General features: G+C 39.1%; 1 protein-coding gene across 2 annotated transcripts in view; it reads right to left on the bottom strand.

Annotated features, from left to right (window-relative positions):
* Positions 1 to 16,251, bottom strand: part of CEP350 (centrosomal protein 350) — a 137,359-nt gene extending 121,108 nt beyond the window's left edge. Inside the window, exons 1-3 of one of the 2 annotated variants that reach the window (XM_057544308.1) lie at positions 15,873 to 16,251; positions 1,110 to 1,195; positions 36 to 82 (exon numbers count right to left, since the gene is read on the bottom strand). In XM_057544308.1, coding sequence (XP_057400291.1) covers positions 36 to 82; positions 1,110 to 1,182 — 120 coding nt within the window. In that variant the 5' untranslated portion in view covers positions 1,183 to 1,195; positions 15,873 to 16,251. The remainder of the gene's footprint in view (positions 1 to 35; positions 83 to 1,109; positions 1,196 to 15,872) is intronic. The other variant, XM_007188195.2, reaches the window with a different exon arrangement.
* Positions 16,252 to 16,631: the final 380 nt, after the last annotated feature.

The raw sequence follows: 16,631 nt of genomic DNA, 5'->3' as shown, positions 1-16,631 counted from the left end.
CTAGAAAGAAATAAATGGAACCTATAATTACTTACAGCAGCCTTGGTCTGAGAAAGTGCATCCCATGGTGTGGTTATATCTGCTGGGCAATATTGATATTTACTGAATTAGAATCTCTGAAGTGTACCTTGGAATCTGCATTTTAATAAGGTCCCAAATGCACTCAAAAGTTTGAGAATCACTTTATTAGGCAGAACTATTCCCCAGCAAGTGCTTTATCATATTGAGCCAAAACATGATTCCTCTCCCACCCTCTGAAGCCGAGCTTCCCAATATACGGTTTAGTTGTATTAGACACTGATCCCACTAGTCCTTAGGACAACTGGACTAACACCCCCCCCCACCTACACCCCATCAGACATCTCTAACAATAAGCAGTATCCTCAGTTTATCCCAATGAGCTGAACAAATACAAAATATAGTATTGTACTGCATTTCATATTATGATATGAAAAGATTAGAAAACTACTCCAGACTTCAATCTACTAGTAGAAACAAGGTAACATCTATTTAGTCTTTCAGATAACAGCCCTTCAAAGAGTTTAAGTCTATATATTTTCCTTGAGTCATCCTTCTCTAGGATAACTATTTTCATCTCCTCCAAATGCCCCTCATGTGACGTGATATCCAGATCCCTCACAAACCCAATAATCTTGCTCCAGATATACTCCAGTTTGTCAACGCCCCTCAAAAAATATCATGCCCTAAATTAAAGTTACCCCCAATGCATCATTAAAAAAAAAAAAAAAGAGTTCAATGAGACTAATATTTTTGTTACGTGTGCACTACAGGTCTATAACTATATTGGGAGCTGTATGATATTTATTAACATTAAGTCAGAATTTGTAAGATACTATATATAACTAATTTTACATATACTGATTCATTTTTAAAAAGGATGTTTTCCCTTACAAAACAGTTTACTATTGGGTGCCTTTGAATATAAGATATCTTGTATATTTAAAACAAAATTGAATTTTAAAAATTATTTATCCACTTGTTCTAAATCAAAGCATATGGATAATTTTCATTTACTGAATAGCCCAGAATTTTAGGCACATGACTTAAACAAATCATTAGGTTCAGTTTCAAAAAAAACCAAATCATACCTTGAACAGTATCCGTGCTTTGAGAGTTCCTTGGATTTGGTAAAGGCACCTCTTTTGATTTGCTGCTCCTCATCCTGCCAATTTACCTGCAATCACATCATTAGCATTCACTGAAAATCAATATTATAATATTAGTAAAGAAAATGCCCTATCTTGCCTTTCATGAAAGTCAGAAAAGAATTTTGTCATCTCTAAAAGTTATATCTGTATTCTCTTAAGAGTTCCTGATAATCTAATAACTTTATTTTTGCTTGGAAAACTAAACCATTAAAAATTATATCATGGGCTTCCCTGGTGACCCAGTGGTTAAGGATCTGCCTGCCAATGCAGGGGACATGGATTCAAGCCCTGGTCCGGGAAGATCCCACACGGCGCAGAGCAACTTAGCCCATGTGCCACAACTACTGAGCCTGCGCTCTAGAGGCCGCAAGCCACAACTACTGAGCCTGCGTACCACAACTACTGAAGCCTGCGCTCCTAGAGCCTGTGCTCCTCAACAAGAGAAGCCACCGCAACGAGAGGCCCGCGCACCGCAACAAAGAGTAGCCCCCGCTCATCGCAACTAGAGAAAGCCTGCACACAATAATGAAGACCCAACACAGCCAAAAATAAATAAATATTTTTTAAAAATTAAAAAAAAAAAAAAATAAAAAGAATCCACCTGCCAATGCAGGGGACATGGGTTCGAGCCCTGGTCCAGGAAGATCCCACATGCCGTGGAGCAACTAAGCCCGTGCACCACAACTACTGAGCCCACATGCCACAACTACTGAAGCCTGCGCACCTAGAGCCTGTGCTCCACAACAAGAGAAGCCACCACAATGAGAAGCCTGCGCACTGCAACGAAGACTAGCCCTCACTTGCCGCAACTAGAGAAAGCCTGTGTGTAGCAACGAAGAACCAATGCAGCCAAAAATAGATAAATAAATAAAATATAAATAAATTTTAAAAAAACAAAAAAGAAGAGGAGCTTAATTTTCCTCTTGTTGAATGTAGGCTGGACTTAGTGGTTCACTTTTAACAAATCAAATGTGGTGGAAATGACAGTGTGACTTTCAAGACTAGGTCATAAAAGGCATTGCTTGTTCTCTCTCCCTCTCTCTTAAGGATCCAGCTGCCATGTCATGAGGACAGTCAAGCAGCCCTATGAAGAGGTCCATGTGGCAAAAAAAACTGAGGCTTCCTGCCTACAGCCATATGAGTGAACTATCCTGGAAGTGGAGTTAGCCAGAAAGAGATTATCAATACAGAATTATGTCTCATTTTCTCTATTATAACACTGAAATGAACATATTTGTGTACATTAATGCTCATTTGGATCACTTATCTAGAACAGGATCTACAAAGTGTGCTAAAACTGAACTAAAGAATGTACAGAACATGCTACTCTAGAGATCCAATGTTGAACTGTTTTCCAATTTACAATAACATGAACCCAACAGTTTCATTAATATATTTAAATATTAACTATGCTTTTTACTTTTGCTGATTACTAAGGAATATTAATTATATTCCTATTAGGGAAGAATATGGTTGCTTTAATTTGAATTTAGTAGATTGCTAGCAAGACTAAACATTCCACCATGGACCTTAATCTAAGTTCTTCATCTGTGAATTATCTTTTCTTGCCCTTAGCCCACTTACCTACCAGGATATTAAAGTTTTTCTTATTGATTTGCTGAGTTCTTACATTATAAATATATTAAAACTTTGTCATATTTGATAAAAATAATTTTCTTCAATGTCTGTAAAGGCAGCTCAATATGGTGAATATTAAAGACCCTAATTTAAGAAAAGGAAAAGCCTACCTACTAAGTCCAAACATGTAAAACTAAAGGTATAATTAATTTTAAGGGAGTTATTTTCACCTATAGTAAACAATCCTGGTTTATAAATTTTTCAGAAAAAATTTTCAAAAATGTTCTAAAAATACAAATTTTCATAGATAATATACAATATGACTCTAAGAAAAGTCAATCTAGGTTTTTAAAAACAGACAGGGGTAGCAGAAAATCTAAAATCAACAAATATGCCAATAGTTAAAAAATTTTCTAACCATATTGTAGAGAACAAAAGTACAGACACCAAGGGGGGAAAGCAGGGGTGGGGGGGGGTGGAATGAATTGGGAGATTGGGATTGACATATATACACTAATATGTATTAAATAGATAACTAATAAGAACCTGCTGCATAAAAAATTAAATAAAATTCAAAAAAAATAAAACAAAAATTAATGACAAAGAGCTATACTTCCAAAGATTAAGTGAAGATTTTTTTTTTTTTAATTTATTTTTGGCTGTGTTGGGTCTTCGTTTCTGTGCAAGGGCTTTCTCCAGTTGCGGCGAGTGGGGGCCACTCTTCATCACGGTGCGCAGGCCTCTCACTGTCACGGCCTCTCCTGCTGCGGAGCACAGGCTCCAGACGCGCAGGCTCAGTAGTTGTGGCTCACAGGCCTAGCCACTCCGCAGCATGTGGGATCTTCCCGGACCGGGGCACGAACCTGTGTCCCCTGCATTGGCAGGCGGATTCCTAACCACTGCACCACCAGGGAAGTCCAAAGTGAAGATTTTATTTAAGTCCAACTCAGCAAAGAAAATTGGGTTCTTAATTATTATTTGGTATCTGTCATATAGATTCTTAATGACTGCATTTTGTTATCTGGTAGTGAAATTTTACTGAAAGTAATTTTCTGATTGACTTGTATTCTATGACATATGAATTATTAAAAAATAAAGGTTAATTAATCAGACTTTACTGTATGCAACCAACACTGTGCATATTCCAATCTCTAGCAGCAATGCATATGTGAAAAGATGGTTCCTGCAGACTGTTTCAAACAGGGTACCTGGATTCAACTTGTGTTTTATATGTATGAGAAGTACACTACTTCATAAAACATAAAGTTTTTTTGTAATGAGAAAAAAATTTTCTAACCATAAAAACTTTAATCAGCTACCAATACAGTTAAAAAAATTAACTCACTTTACTCTCCTTCTCACAAAGATACTTTTGGTCTAGCCAAGTGTCAAGTGATAACTAAACGAATATGAGTTATTCTACATTACTAAATAATCTGTCAATGATTTGACAAAAGTTTTCTTTGGGAAGACTTCACTTTACAACTAAACTAGGGGCTTCCCTGGTGGAGCAGTGGTTGAGAATCCGCCTGCCAGTGCAGGGAACATGGGTTCGATCCCTGGTCCAGGAAGATCCCACATGCCGCGGAGCAACTAAGCTTGTGCGCCACAACTACTGAGCCTGTGCTCTAGAGCCCGTGAGCCACAACTACTGAGCCCACATGCTGCAACTACTGAAGCCCACGCACCTAGAGCCCGTGCTCTGCAGCAAGAGAAGCCACCGCAATGAGAAGCCCGCACACTGCAATGAAGAGTAGCCCCCGCTTGCCTCAATTAGAGAAAGCCCGCGCACAGCAACACAGACCCAACACAGCCAAAATAAATAAATAAATAAAGTAAATAAATTAATTAAAAAAAAAAACTAAAATAAGTGCAGGCTTCCGTTGGTGGTGCAGTGGTTAAGAATCTGCCTGCCAATGCAAGGGACACGGGTTCGAGCCCTGGTCTGGGAAGATTCCCACATGCCACAGAGCAACTAAGCCTGCGTGCCACAACTACTGAACCCGCGTGCCACAACTACTGAAGCCTGCGCGCCTACAGCCCTTGTTCTGCAACAAGAGAAGCCACCACAATGAGAAGCCCACGTACTGCAATGAAGAGTAGTCCCCGCTCACCGCAACTAGAGAAAAGTCCGTGCGCAGCAATGAAGACCCAAAGCAGCCAAAAAAAAAAAAAAAAAAAAATGACAACAATCATTTTAAACCAGAAGCCAAAATTACAGACCTCTAACACTCTGGGGGATGACCATGAGGGCAGTTAATAGGTAATAATCATAGCTAATATTTTCCGTGTTTCTTCTATGTGGGCCAAGGGCTATACTGTTTTCCAGACATTATTTCCAATCTCATGAGGCAACTATCCCTATATTCATTGTACTGATGAAGAAAGAGTATCAGACAGACTATGGAACTAGTCCAAGGTCATTCAGGTAGTAAGAGACAGAACTGGAAATTAAATCTAGATCTCTCTCTCTCTCAAACCTCTGAAAGCCTCTAATGGTCATTCATATAATGGCAGTTATTGGCATATAGATGGTATAGATGGTAGCCTTGGGCATAGGTGAGGTTACCCAGGGAGAAAGTATAGTTTTAGAGAAGAAAAGAGCCCAAGGTCAAACCCTCTTGCACCTCAAGATTTAAAAGAGAAGGACTAGCTAGCAAAGGAGATTGAGAAAGAGAAGTAGAGAGGAAGTGGAAATCAGAGTGTAGTGTACGGAAGCCAAGGGAAAAGAGTATTTCAAGAGAGTGGTCAAACATGCTGCCAAAACGCCAAGCAGGTTGAGGGCTTGTTATTTGAAAATGCCCATTAGGTTTAGAGACAAAGAGGTCTCTGGTGATTTTAGTGAGAGCTAAATGTGGAGAAATGGGGGTGGCAACCACACTGTAATTGTTTGAAGAATGACTGAAAAGTATCTTCTAAATGGAAACTGAATGTATGCAACCAATTTTTTTGAGAAGTTTGTGAAGGAAAAAGAGAGCAGTATGGAGGAGGGTGTTGGATTAAGGGTTTTTTTGTGTTTGTTTTAAGTAAGAAGACTTAATCGATTAAGTATAAATGCTGATAGGAAGAATCCCAGGGAGGGGAGGAGGCTAGAGATACACGAGAGAAAATAAAATTGATAGTTGAAGTTTCTTGAGAGAACCTGGAGGCGAGGAAATCTTGAAACAGGCAAAGTATTCTTATAGTTCCTTCCCTCTAAAAGTTACTTTTTCTGTTCTTTTTCCATTCTCCCTATTTATGAACTCTTAGCCTACATAATTAGAGGGCAATTTCTCAGCTCTGGTTAGTTTTCTCTGAGCCTTTGTACTTCTCTTATGAGGTGAATATTTTGGTGATTCATGAAGTGTGGACTCCTTGTTGGCTTTATGTTTGCTAGCAAGTAAATAGTTTTATGAAGTTGCATCCTTACTTGATTTATAGGTGTTCCTGCTTTTTACTTATATCACTTTTAACTGGATTCTTTTTATGTCATTTATCATAGCTTTAGTGAAATTGTGTTTCCATTCTCTGTGGCAAATTAGAGTCATCCTTAGCTAACTTTTAGAAGTTAGCTGTCTGTCCCTCCCGTACCACCACTCCCCACTGCTTTTGCAGCCCTCTCCTTCCCATACGCACACATAAGCCATTTTTATATTTTGAGCCATTGTTTGGAGCTTTTATTTATATTTTACATGATGCAAATAGAACCCTGTCAAATATAGGTTCTTTTTTAGTTCTTGTGATATCCGACTTTAGTCTGAACAAAGCAGTATTGTTCATTTATGCTCTGACTTTTACATGAAACAACTTGTTTCTCTACAAGATGCCAGTTAAACTCACTGTAAAATGGACACTAAAATAAAACTCTTGAGTCACATAAATAACAAAAGTATTCTTAGGCTTTCTGAAAATTAAGTTCGCAGTATAGTAAGGAGGCAAAGTGCAAGACAGTGATATAGATCCTGTGTTACTGGTTTCTGAAACTATGGTCAGATCTTCTCTCTGATAACCTAACCCACATAACCAACTGCTTATTCAGAAATCTCAAAGACACATCAAACTCATCATCTCTAAAAGCCAAGTCATAATTATTCCCAAAAAACAAACTTGAGGTATTCCCTATCAGACCCCAGTTGCACAAGCAAGAAATATCCACAAGAGGTGATTGATTATACTATATGACCTCTAAGATCCTTTTCCCCTTTGAATTTAATAATCTATACCACCAATTCTCAGAGCGTGGTCCAGGCATCCTTGAGGGTCTACGAGACCCTTTCAAGAATGTCTTTAAGGGCTTCCCTGGTGGCGCAGTGGTTGAGAATCTGCCTGCCAATGCAGGGTACACGGGTTCGAGCCCTGGTCTGGGAGGATCCCACATGCCGCGGAGCAACTGGCCCCGTGAGCCACAATTACTGAGCCTGCGCGTCTGGAGCCTGTGCTCCGCAACAAGAGAGGCCGCGATGGTGAGAGGCCCGCGCACCGCGATGAAGAGTGGCCCCCGCTTGCCACAACTAGAGAAAGCCCTCGCACAGAAATGGAGACCCAACACAGCCATAAATAAATAAATAAATAAATAAATAAATAAATAAAAGACTTTCTCTCTATTTAAAAAAAAAAAAAAGAATGTCTTTAAAATCAAAACTATTTCCATGATAATATTAAGACGTTATTTGTCTTTTTCACTCTCATTCTCTTGGGAGTGTGCATAGTGGAGTTTCCCAAAGGCTCCATGACATATGATATCACAACAGATTGAATACAGAAGCAGATATGAGAATCCAGATGTCTTCTATTAAGCCAGGCATTATAAAGATTTGAAAAATGTCAAACAATGCCACTCTTCTCACTAAATTTTTTTTTGTTTTGGAAAATATAGTTATTTTTTATTTTAAAAATTGTGTATTAATATGATACAGTTTATGGTTATTTTAAATAAACTAATAAATATGTTTAAAGTTTCTAATACAACAAATATCAACAGATACAGTCCACATAAAAGCTCTGAGTTTTCAATAACTCAAGAGTATAAAGTGTCTCCTTGACACCAAGAAGTTTGACAAACGCTGATCTATACCTATCATATGTATATACAAATAAGATATGACATTTTGAAATAGCCAATTCTCAAGTATCTTCTAGCAGCAAATTTTCCTTTCACATTTATTGACAGCGCTCTCATTCAGTCACATAGACTCATTCAGCTCAATTATTTATTGGGCTCCTACTATGTGCAGGTACTGGCGATAAAAAATGAAAGAAACGACTTCGTTCTGGCTCTCCCAGAGTCATTTTCCGTAACTTTGCTTCTGTTCTCTCATCTTTATCAGACCCCGATGTAACAACAATCTATGCCTGAAAGGCTGAAAAGAAACAACCCTGCAACAGTCATACTATCTAGTCTCAATATAAAATGGACAAATTTAGTAGGGACCAGGCTAGGAAAAGTGGAAAACATTCCAGCTCTAAAACAGACCTACTACACTGTTCCGTGAAAATTCTCAGAATAACCAATACTCCCATAACATGGTATACAAAAACAAATGACCTGAGAATTAGCCTCACCTCTTCTTACGTATAAAATACAAACCTCAACAACTACTTTTAACAATTAAGAATGACCTCCTATAATCCAGGAAACCCAGAAGAAACTATAACATCTGGCATCAGCTTGGCCTCTGGTGTATAGCAGGCTGGATAGGGATCACAAAGAACACAATGTCCCCCACTGACATGAAATGAAGAGCTAAACTAGAGCCTGACTAAAGGTACCCCTAGTCTTTTACTTAAAATACCTAAAAATAGGAGCCTATACTTTGTTTACCCTCTATCTAGTTATCCTGAATATTTACTCTTCTAAATTAATTTCAAGGAATATATCCCTATAAATGTGTCTTATAGCGCAAGTCAGGATTATTTTTTGTCCCAAAAGTATGAAATTTTCACTACAAAAGCTTCCCTGATACAGAAGAAACCGTTAACACTGGTTAACTCTGCAGAGAGGGACTGAGGATCCAGGAAAGGAAGCAGATTCTCCAGTGGATATGTTTTCGAATTTTTAAAAGCAGATGCATTTATCACGTTTTGAGGAAAAAAACAAGGAAAAATAATTTTGAGAAGTTTCCTTCAACATTCAATAACTTAGCTAATTTAGAGGCCGTTAAGGAAACAAATACAACAACTTTTTCTTTCACTGGAAGCCGCTGTATAGTTGCTCCCACTTTATCTTTCCTCTTACCTCCCCACCTCCATACTATTATTTACATATCTGTCTCTTACGTGTCACTGTGGGGATGATGTTTTATTCCTCTTTATATCCCTAGTCCATGCACAGTACACAGCACCCACTAGGTGCTCCAGACCTGTCTGCTGAATGATTGTCCCATTGATAAATCTCAGAATCCAATTCTCAAATGCAAACAGGGCAAAAAAACCCCACAGGTATTTCATACAATATGAAGAGGTTAACCACTGGTAAGCAAAAAATTTCTTTCATGGTAACATGTAAAAAAACAGTAAGTAAAATAATAGTTATACGTGTACATATGCATTTTATGTTTTAAAATAAGCCCAAAACTAAAAAAAAATTCTTTTAAAAAATACTCTTATTTTATAGATTTAGACATGAAAATCATGAATGAAATGAAGCCAGTTAAATGAAGACAGTGCTATTACTCATGAATGATTTTTAAATCTAGTTTTTAGGGACTTCCCTGGTGGCGCAGTGGTTAAGAATCCACCTGCCAATGCAGGGGAAATGGGTTCGAGCCCCGGTCCAGGAAGATCCCACATGCCGTGGAGCAACTAAGCCCGTGTGCCACAACTATTGAGCCTGCACTCTAGAGCCCGCGAGCCACAACTACTGAGCCTGAGCTCTAGAGCCCACAAGCCACAACTACTGAGCCCGCGTGCCACAACTACTGAAGCCAGGGCGCCTAGAGCCCATGCTCCACAACAATAGAAGCCACCGCAATGAGAAGCCCACGCACCGCAACGAAGAGTAGACCCCACTCACCACAACTAGAGAAAGCCTGCGCGCAGCAACAAAGACCCAACGCAGCCAAAAGTAAGTAAATAAACAAACAAACATGGTTGCTTAAGGAAAGTAGGATGTAGGTTTTAAAAAATCAATCAATCTAGTTTTTAAAAGAGAGAGACGCCATGATTCCAAAGGAGCTTTTACAAGTCCACTTACAACAACAACAAAAACTTTAAGTGGTTAACTTTTTAAAAAATCACCTAACCCCAAATTTATCAAAGATAAATCCGATTCTTCTGGTTGCAAAAATATCCTTCCATCTATAAAAAGATCTCCTTTACACCATTATTTCTCTATAGAATTTTAAATGATTCATCATACAAGAAAGCGTAGCATCTACACAACTTTTCAGAGATGCATCTATATTGTTTAAGTGTAGTCCAACTTCATTTATAACTAATCAGAGAACAAAGCATATTAGAGCTGGAAGTTAGGGGTCATCTAGTCTCATGTTTTTCAAATATGTAGTAATGGTACCATGTAGTAGATCAAAAAGAATCAATCTGGTAGGTTAGAGCCTGCATTTTTTAATGAAACCAAATAAAATTGAATTGAAAATATCAGGGTGTATTGAAAGCAGCAAGGGTATTTTTTTAAGTGAAACTTTCATTTCATTTTATATATAGATATATACATATCTATGTATATTATGTTCCCATGGAAAATCTATTTTTTACTGTGGGTGTCCTAGTCAACAGAGTTCAAGAGGTTCCCAAGCTTTCTCAGTTCACAGAACCCTTAGTGTCTCAGTAATTTTTTCATAGTGCCCACAGGCCAAAAAAATATCTAACAGTTCCATTTATTAGGTAGTTAGGTCCATACAACCTAGTAAGTATTTATGTCCTAACAACTTAGTAGCAGCTTGAAAAATACATATAAATTAAAAGAAATCTTTTAATTACTAAATAACCACAATTACTTATTAATGGGATGTGTGCACCTAAAAGACATTACGTAATTTCTCAGACCTTGAAATCACTTTGGACACGGCCACTTTCATTTACTGTTTCACACTGATTTCTGCACAGAACTTTCTTTTAATCACAGCAACCCCCCAAACCTAGCTTTTTGAAGACTTAACTGTCACTGAAAGGAATGTGGCACAATCTCATGCACAGTACCTCAAACTAATAGTTTAAGCAGTGGTCTCACAGACGTCAAATATCCCACAGATAACCCACAGTTGTCAAATATTACAGTTTCCCTCAAAAATTTCAAAATATTCAACAGTGCCCATGTGAGTTTACTATGGTGCTCCCAGGTACCTCATGGCACAGTCTTGGGATCCTGGGTTGACAGAACACTGATCTAGCCTATGTGCTTACTTTGTAAATTAAGAAATAAGATGTAAGGTCACAAAGCTAGAATAAAAATAAATACGTTCATCAGGAATTTTCATAGATTAATTTTAACCTTCCATCAACAAAGGTTTTGAAACAGAATCTAATCATGTGATATTCTGTGGATGAACTCTGTAGCTCTCTGAAAAACTATATTCAAAACTACATTATGTGACTGTACAATAGTAGAAAAATTCTGCCTCGATATCTTCTTTTTCAGAAAGAAGTTTCAAAAATGATAATGCCAAAAGCCCTCGCACAGAAACGAAGACCCAACACAGCCAAAAATAAATAAATAAATACATTTATTAAAAAAAAAAAATGATAATGCCACTTACAATAAACAACACAAAAGTGCCTAAAGTAAAGAAAAAAGGAAAGTCATCCACTCTCCCAGCGATAAACACAGCTAATAGTTTAATGTCTATCCTTACAGAGCCTTTCCTATGCACATACAAAATCAAAACAAAATCAAACTACATTTCTTTGCCTATGTGTTTGTTTTAACACGGAATCATATTGCACAGTGTAGTGCAACTTATTTTTCTCACTCAATATTATATCATGAACATTCTTCCTTGTCAGAACATAATAATAATTACAAACACCTATGTGGTACTTTACTTAGGGCTTAAATATTAACTCATTTAATTCTCACAACAGCCCTGTCAGGTGACAACTATAATTATATTCACTTTATAGATGAGTTTAAGTAACCTGCTAATGGTCACAGCTAATAAATGGTTAGGATTTGAACCCAGAAAGTTGGCTGCATGGTCCCTGTGCTCAAAGAAACACTCAGTTACTTCTCATCAAGTGAATGTATCTATCCCTCAATCTATTAACAAGTGCATTGTATATCACAGCATAAATATACTATAATTTTAACTATTCCCCTACCAACAGACATTTAGGATTTTTTTTGTTACTTATAAATGTTGTAGACATTTATTTGTAATAATGCTAAAATGAACATCCTTGTAGATTTGTTCTAGTGCTCTTGTGTTAAAATTTCTGTAAGGTAAACTCCTAAAAATGAAATGACTCTATCAAAGAATATGTGCACTTTTAATTTTGATAGGTGATGCCAAATTTCCTTCCAGAAACAGTTGTACCAATTTATAGTCCCAATGACAGAGGAGAAGTTTGAAATTCATATTTAGGTTAAAAAATACTTTGGGGGGCTTCCCTGGTGGCGCAGCGGTTAAGAACCCACCTGTCACTGCAGGGGACACGGGTTTAGCCCTGGTCCAGGAAGATCCCACATGCCACGGAGCAACTAAGCCCATGTGCCATAACTACTGAGCCTGCGCTCTAGAGCCTATGAGCCACAACTACTGAGCCGGCGTGCCACAACTACTGAAGCCCATGCGCCTGGAGCCCATGCTCCGCAACAACAGAAGCCACCGCAATGAGAAGCCTGCACATCGCAACGAAGAGTAGCCCCCGCTGACCGCCAACTAGAGAAGGCCCGCGCGCAGCAACGAAGATCCAACACAGCCAAAAATAAATAAATAAATAAATAAATAAATATTTGATTCACGAAAAGTGAGGCCTGTTTTTTGAGTTTTTAGTTAACACATAGGAGAGATTGCCGGTTGTTCACAATTATCCTCTGATTTGATAATTATCTTCATATTAAACAAATGTAGACTTCACAGCTGTATAGTGGAGTCTTCATCCAGTTATGAAATCAACTATGGGTGAGATATTTCCTCCATATGACCTCTGTCTACTTACATATAAAACGTGGGAATTGACTAGCTAGCCTTTAAGATTTAAAACTCCCAATGTTATAATTAAAAGAGACTTAAAATTATTACAAGCCTGTAATTAATAGTACTAGTATAACAGGTCAGGGTCTTAAAGCTTCCATTTTCTTTAAATTACAGTAACTATTGCCAGAACATCTAAGCAAATCATTAAAATAGTCAATAAAGTTTTCAGGATCTACCTGTGGCTTATTCTCAGCAGCTTTTTAATCCCAGTCTGTCCTTCCCCTGCTACCTAGCAAACTTGACTTTATCTATGGACTATATTCCTAAGAAGAGTTGATGTGTGCCTAGGAACCATGAACTAGTGTTTTGTTTTGTTTAAATACTATGCCAAGACCACTTTCTAGTCAATTTATTCATCCAATATTTATTGACTATTTTACTACGTGCTAGGCACTGGGTGCACAACAGTTAATAGACAATCTCTGCCATCATGGAACTTACACACTAGACGAGAAAAGCAAATAATAACCCAAAGTAACCACTAGCAAATGTGAAGTTATACTTGTGATAACGAACAAAAATATTAATGCAAGAAAACCTATGCAATCTTTTGATTATTCAGGTTTTTGGAGCGATTTGTGACACTAGAAATTGACTTTGTAAAAAAAAGTCAATAAAGAAAATTACTTCACGACTTGCCCCACAAGGCAAGAATAGCAATCACAAGTATAGATGGCAAGTTAACTTTTTAAATCATCAATTCTATAATAAAATCACCAAGATGCCCCTACTTTTCAGTTATGCTGCTGACCATGTGGCTTGAATATTTGTTTTAGCTAACCAAGAATATAAACGATTTGAAGTACTAAAGATGACAGAACTCTGAGTATCCAAACAAAATGAGAGACGACAAATTAACTACAATTTCTTAAGAACACTGTTCAAGCAAAACGTACATTTAGAAGTAGAGCAATTCACTACAATAATTCATGGCTTGTTACTAATTAACATAACGCTATGAAAATACTAATGTTTTTAAAGTACCGACAGTTATCCACATAAGGAACTAGTAGCTTGTCACAATCTTTTAGATTTTAAAAAACCAAATGCCAGAAGTATCTATATTAATATTCAATTTTAAATAAAACTAATTCTATGACGTTAACTAGACGTGATCACTTCGCAATAAATACAAAGATCGAATCATTATACTATACGCCTGAAACCAGTATGTCAATTATACCTCAATAAAAATAAAGAAAAATTTTAAAGTCTTAGATCATCTGTGGAAATAAGACCGTCATTCACATAAATAAATGAACTTCCTTGTTCATTTATTTATTCCCTGTCAATTTCCACAACTGCAAAATAAGGACATTTGTCAAATCTACCTCACAAAATTGCTATGAGGACTAAATAATTTATGTAGAGGCACACCAAAAAATGATGTAAGTTATTTTAGACAGCAGTTTCTTTTTGCTCCCACTATGACTTACAGCTATTTCACAAACAACAAAATTCGTTAGATAGGGACTTCATCTCCTTTCTTCTGACCATGATATGGTAAAAGTGTTATAAAATGGGCAAAAGACTAGCAATCAGACCATTAGAAAAAAATTCTAAACTTCATAACTCATAAATTGATTACCCCACAGGAGGCTGGCTGTTCAAGTATTAATGCTCTTACATAACACTACGCACCAATATATCTCAGAGAATCAGAGAAATTCTTCCACATATGTATGAAACTGTTTACATATTATAACGCACCATTATTACAAACACAAGTCCTGCTACTCACTATGAAAAGTTGAGATACACATGTATTTATCCACACATACAATGTATTCTAGCTTGATGTTTATCTTTCTGATTAAAGTATCTTAAATTCAATGCAATGACGGTTCAATGGTTCAGATTTATCTTATTACACTGAATGGAGTTTGTAAATTTAGCACACCAAAACTAATTATTACATACCCATGGGCTTAAAGCAACTTCTACCGTAGGTCTAACAACCAATCCCCCAAAGTCACAATCTCATGTTATTAGCAGCATATTGCCTTGTTTAAACACAATATTTTAAACTAAGAAATTTTTTAAATGGAGAGTATTTTATCATTGCTCTACAAACCTTTTCAAGTTCTTACTAGGTCTGCCTAAAATAGCCATTCTTTAAAAACCCTTAAAATACAGGGCTGGAGGAGGTATCGTTAACATGGCAACATAACCATTAACGACTTTTTCAAATTCAAAACAAGGATCACCATCAAATCAAAACAATCAGGTGGAGTACAGACGTGGATACTGATCCCTATTCCTGACAACGTGTTTTTTCCTATATGGAGGATTTGCTGCTACACAAAAACCACATCAAAATCTATACCTATGTGCAACTTCCTATCCGAAAAGCCAGCCAAATTCCAACCCATATTTGTGACATTAGCTAAATATCATTTAGCATGTTAGGCTACACTTCAAAGAGGGCAGGGGAAAATACTGACAACTTTCAAAGCGTACAAGCTTTTTAAATCTCCCCCTACATCACTTGTGAATAAATGGACAGACTACATTCAGCAGCTGCCAAAGAAGAAGATCAAAGTTTTCCCTATGCTTGAAAATGTTTATCCCCACCAAAAAGGAACAGAAACTAGTCATTCTTGCCACTGGAGCCAGTTCCCCGGAATTTCCCAAAAAAGCCTGATATCCAAATGAAGAAGGGACACTTCTCCGGGGAGCAAAGGCGAGAGGTATCTCACACCTTTGGCAGAAGAGAGGAGGGGCGAGGGAGGGGGGACAGGCACTGGCAGGTAAGGAAGGAAATCCCGTCTACCGCAGGCACCGGTAGGACCTGAAACCGAGGTCTCAGAATGGCCCTCCTAGCAAAGCCTAGGACCCAGGGAGGCTCCTCGAGGGGGACGCCAGACTGGGCCAGGGCTCCTGGCGCCCCGCCCCGCCTCCCTCGCCGCCGCCGCGGACCCGGGACCGCGGACAGAGGCAGCGAAGGCTAAGCGAGCATCCGCGGTCCCAGCCAGGTCCTCCCGCAGCTCACCTGAGAGTGTCGCCTCCGCCCTCGGCCCCCACGGTGCATCCCGCGGGGCCTGGCGGAGGGTGCAGTGACGCCGCCCCGACCGGCCCCAGGGCTGCCCGGCCTGGCCTCCCCGCTCCGGGGACGCACCGGGTGCCCGCCTCGCACCGGCTCCCGGGATCCGCCGGTCTGCAGAGAAGGAAGGAGAGGCGGAAAGGCTGCCTCCCCTCCCCCACAGCAAGCCACCCCCTGAGCTGCGGCTCTCTGCAGTTCCCTCTGGCGCAGGTCTGGCCCGGCTCCCCCGCCCGGGAGTCACTTCAGCAGCGGCGGCCCAGTCGCCATTACAGCCCAACAACTGACACGGAGGAGGAGCGGCGCCAGCAGCAGTGGCGGTGGCGGCGGCGCGAGGCAGGGCGGGAGCAGTGGGGGGGCTGTGGGGGGGGGGGTGTCCAGGCAAAACTCGCGAGAACTGTCCCGAGTCGGTTCCAGAGGAATGCAACCTTCGGTTAGGGCCATGCTAAGTGTGGCCAAAAGGCGAGTGTGAGATAAAACGAGGAGAGGAAGCTCGAGGGCGCCATGTTTGGTGTGGCGAAGGTTGAGCCTTGCAGGTCTTGGGAGGAGCCAAAGTAGATCCGCAGCGGAGACCTTCCCCTCACCCCCCGCCCCCCGCCCTCTTTCATCTAACTGGGCCTTCTGGCTACGCATTTCACCCCCGGCCGAAAAAAACAAGCTGAGGCTATGACAAGGATGAGCTCGAAGTCTGAAAATTGCAGCTTCTCAGTG

This window comes from Balaenoptera acutorostrata, chromosome 1 (genome assembly GCF_949987535.1).
Source record: "Balaenoptera acutorostrata chromosome 1, mBalAcu1.1, whole genome shotgun sequence".
Taxonomy (NCBI): Eukaryota; Metazoa; Chordata; class Mammalia; order Artiodactyla; family Balaenopteridae; genus Balaenoptera; species Balaenoptera acutorostrata.
The sequence above is the reverse complement of the archived record's forward strand: the minus strand, read 5'-3'. Positions and strand labels throughout refer to the sequence as shown.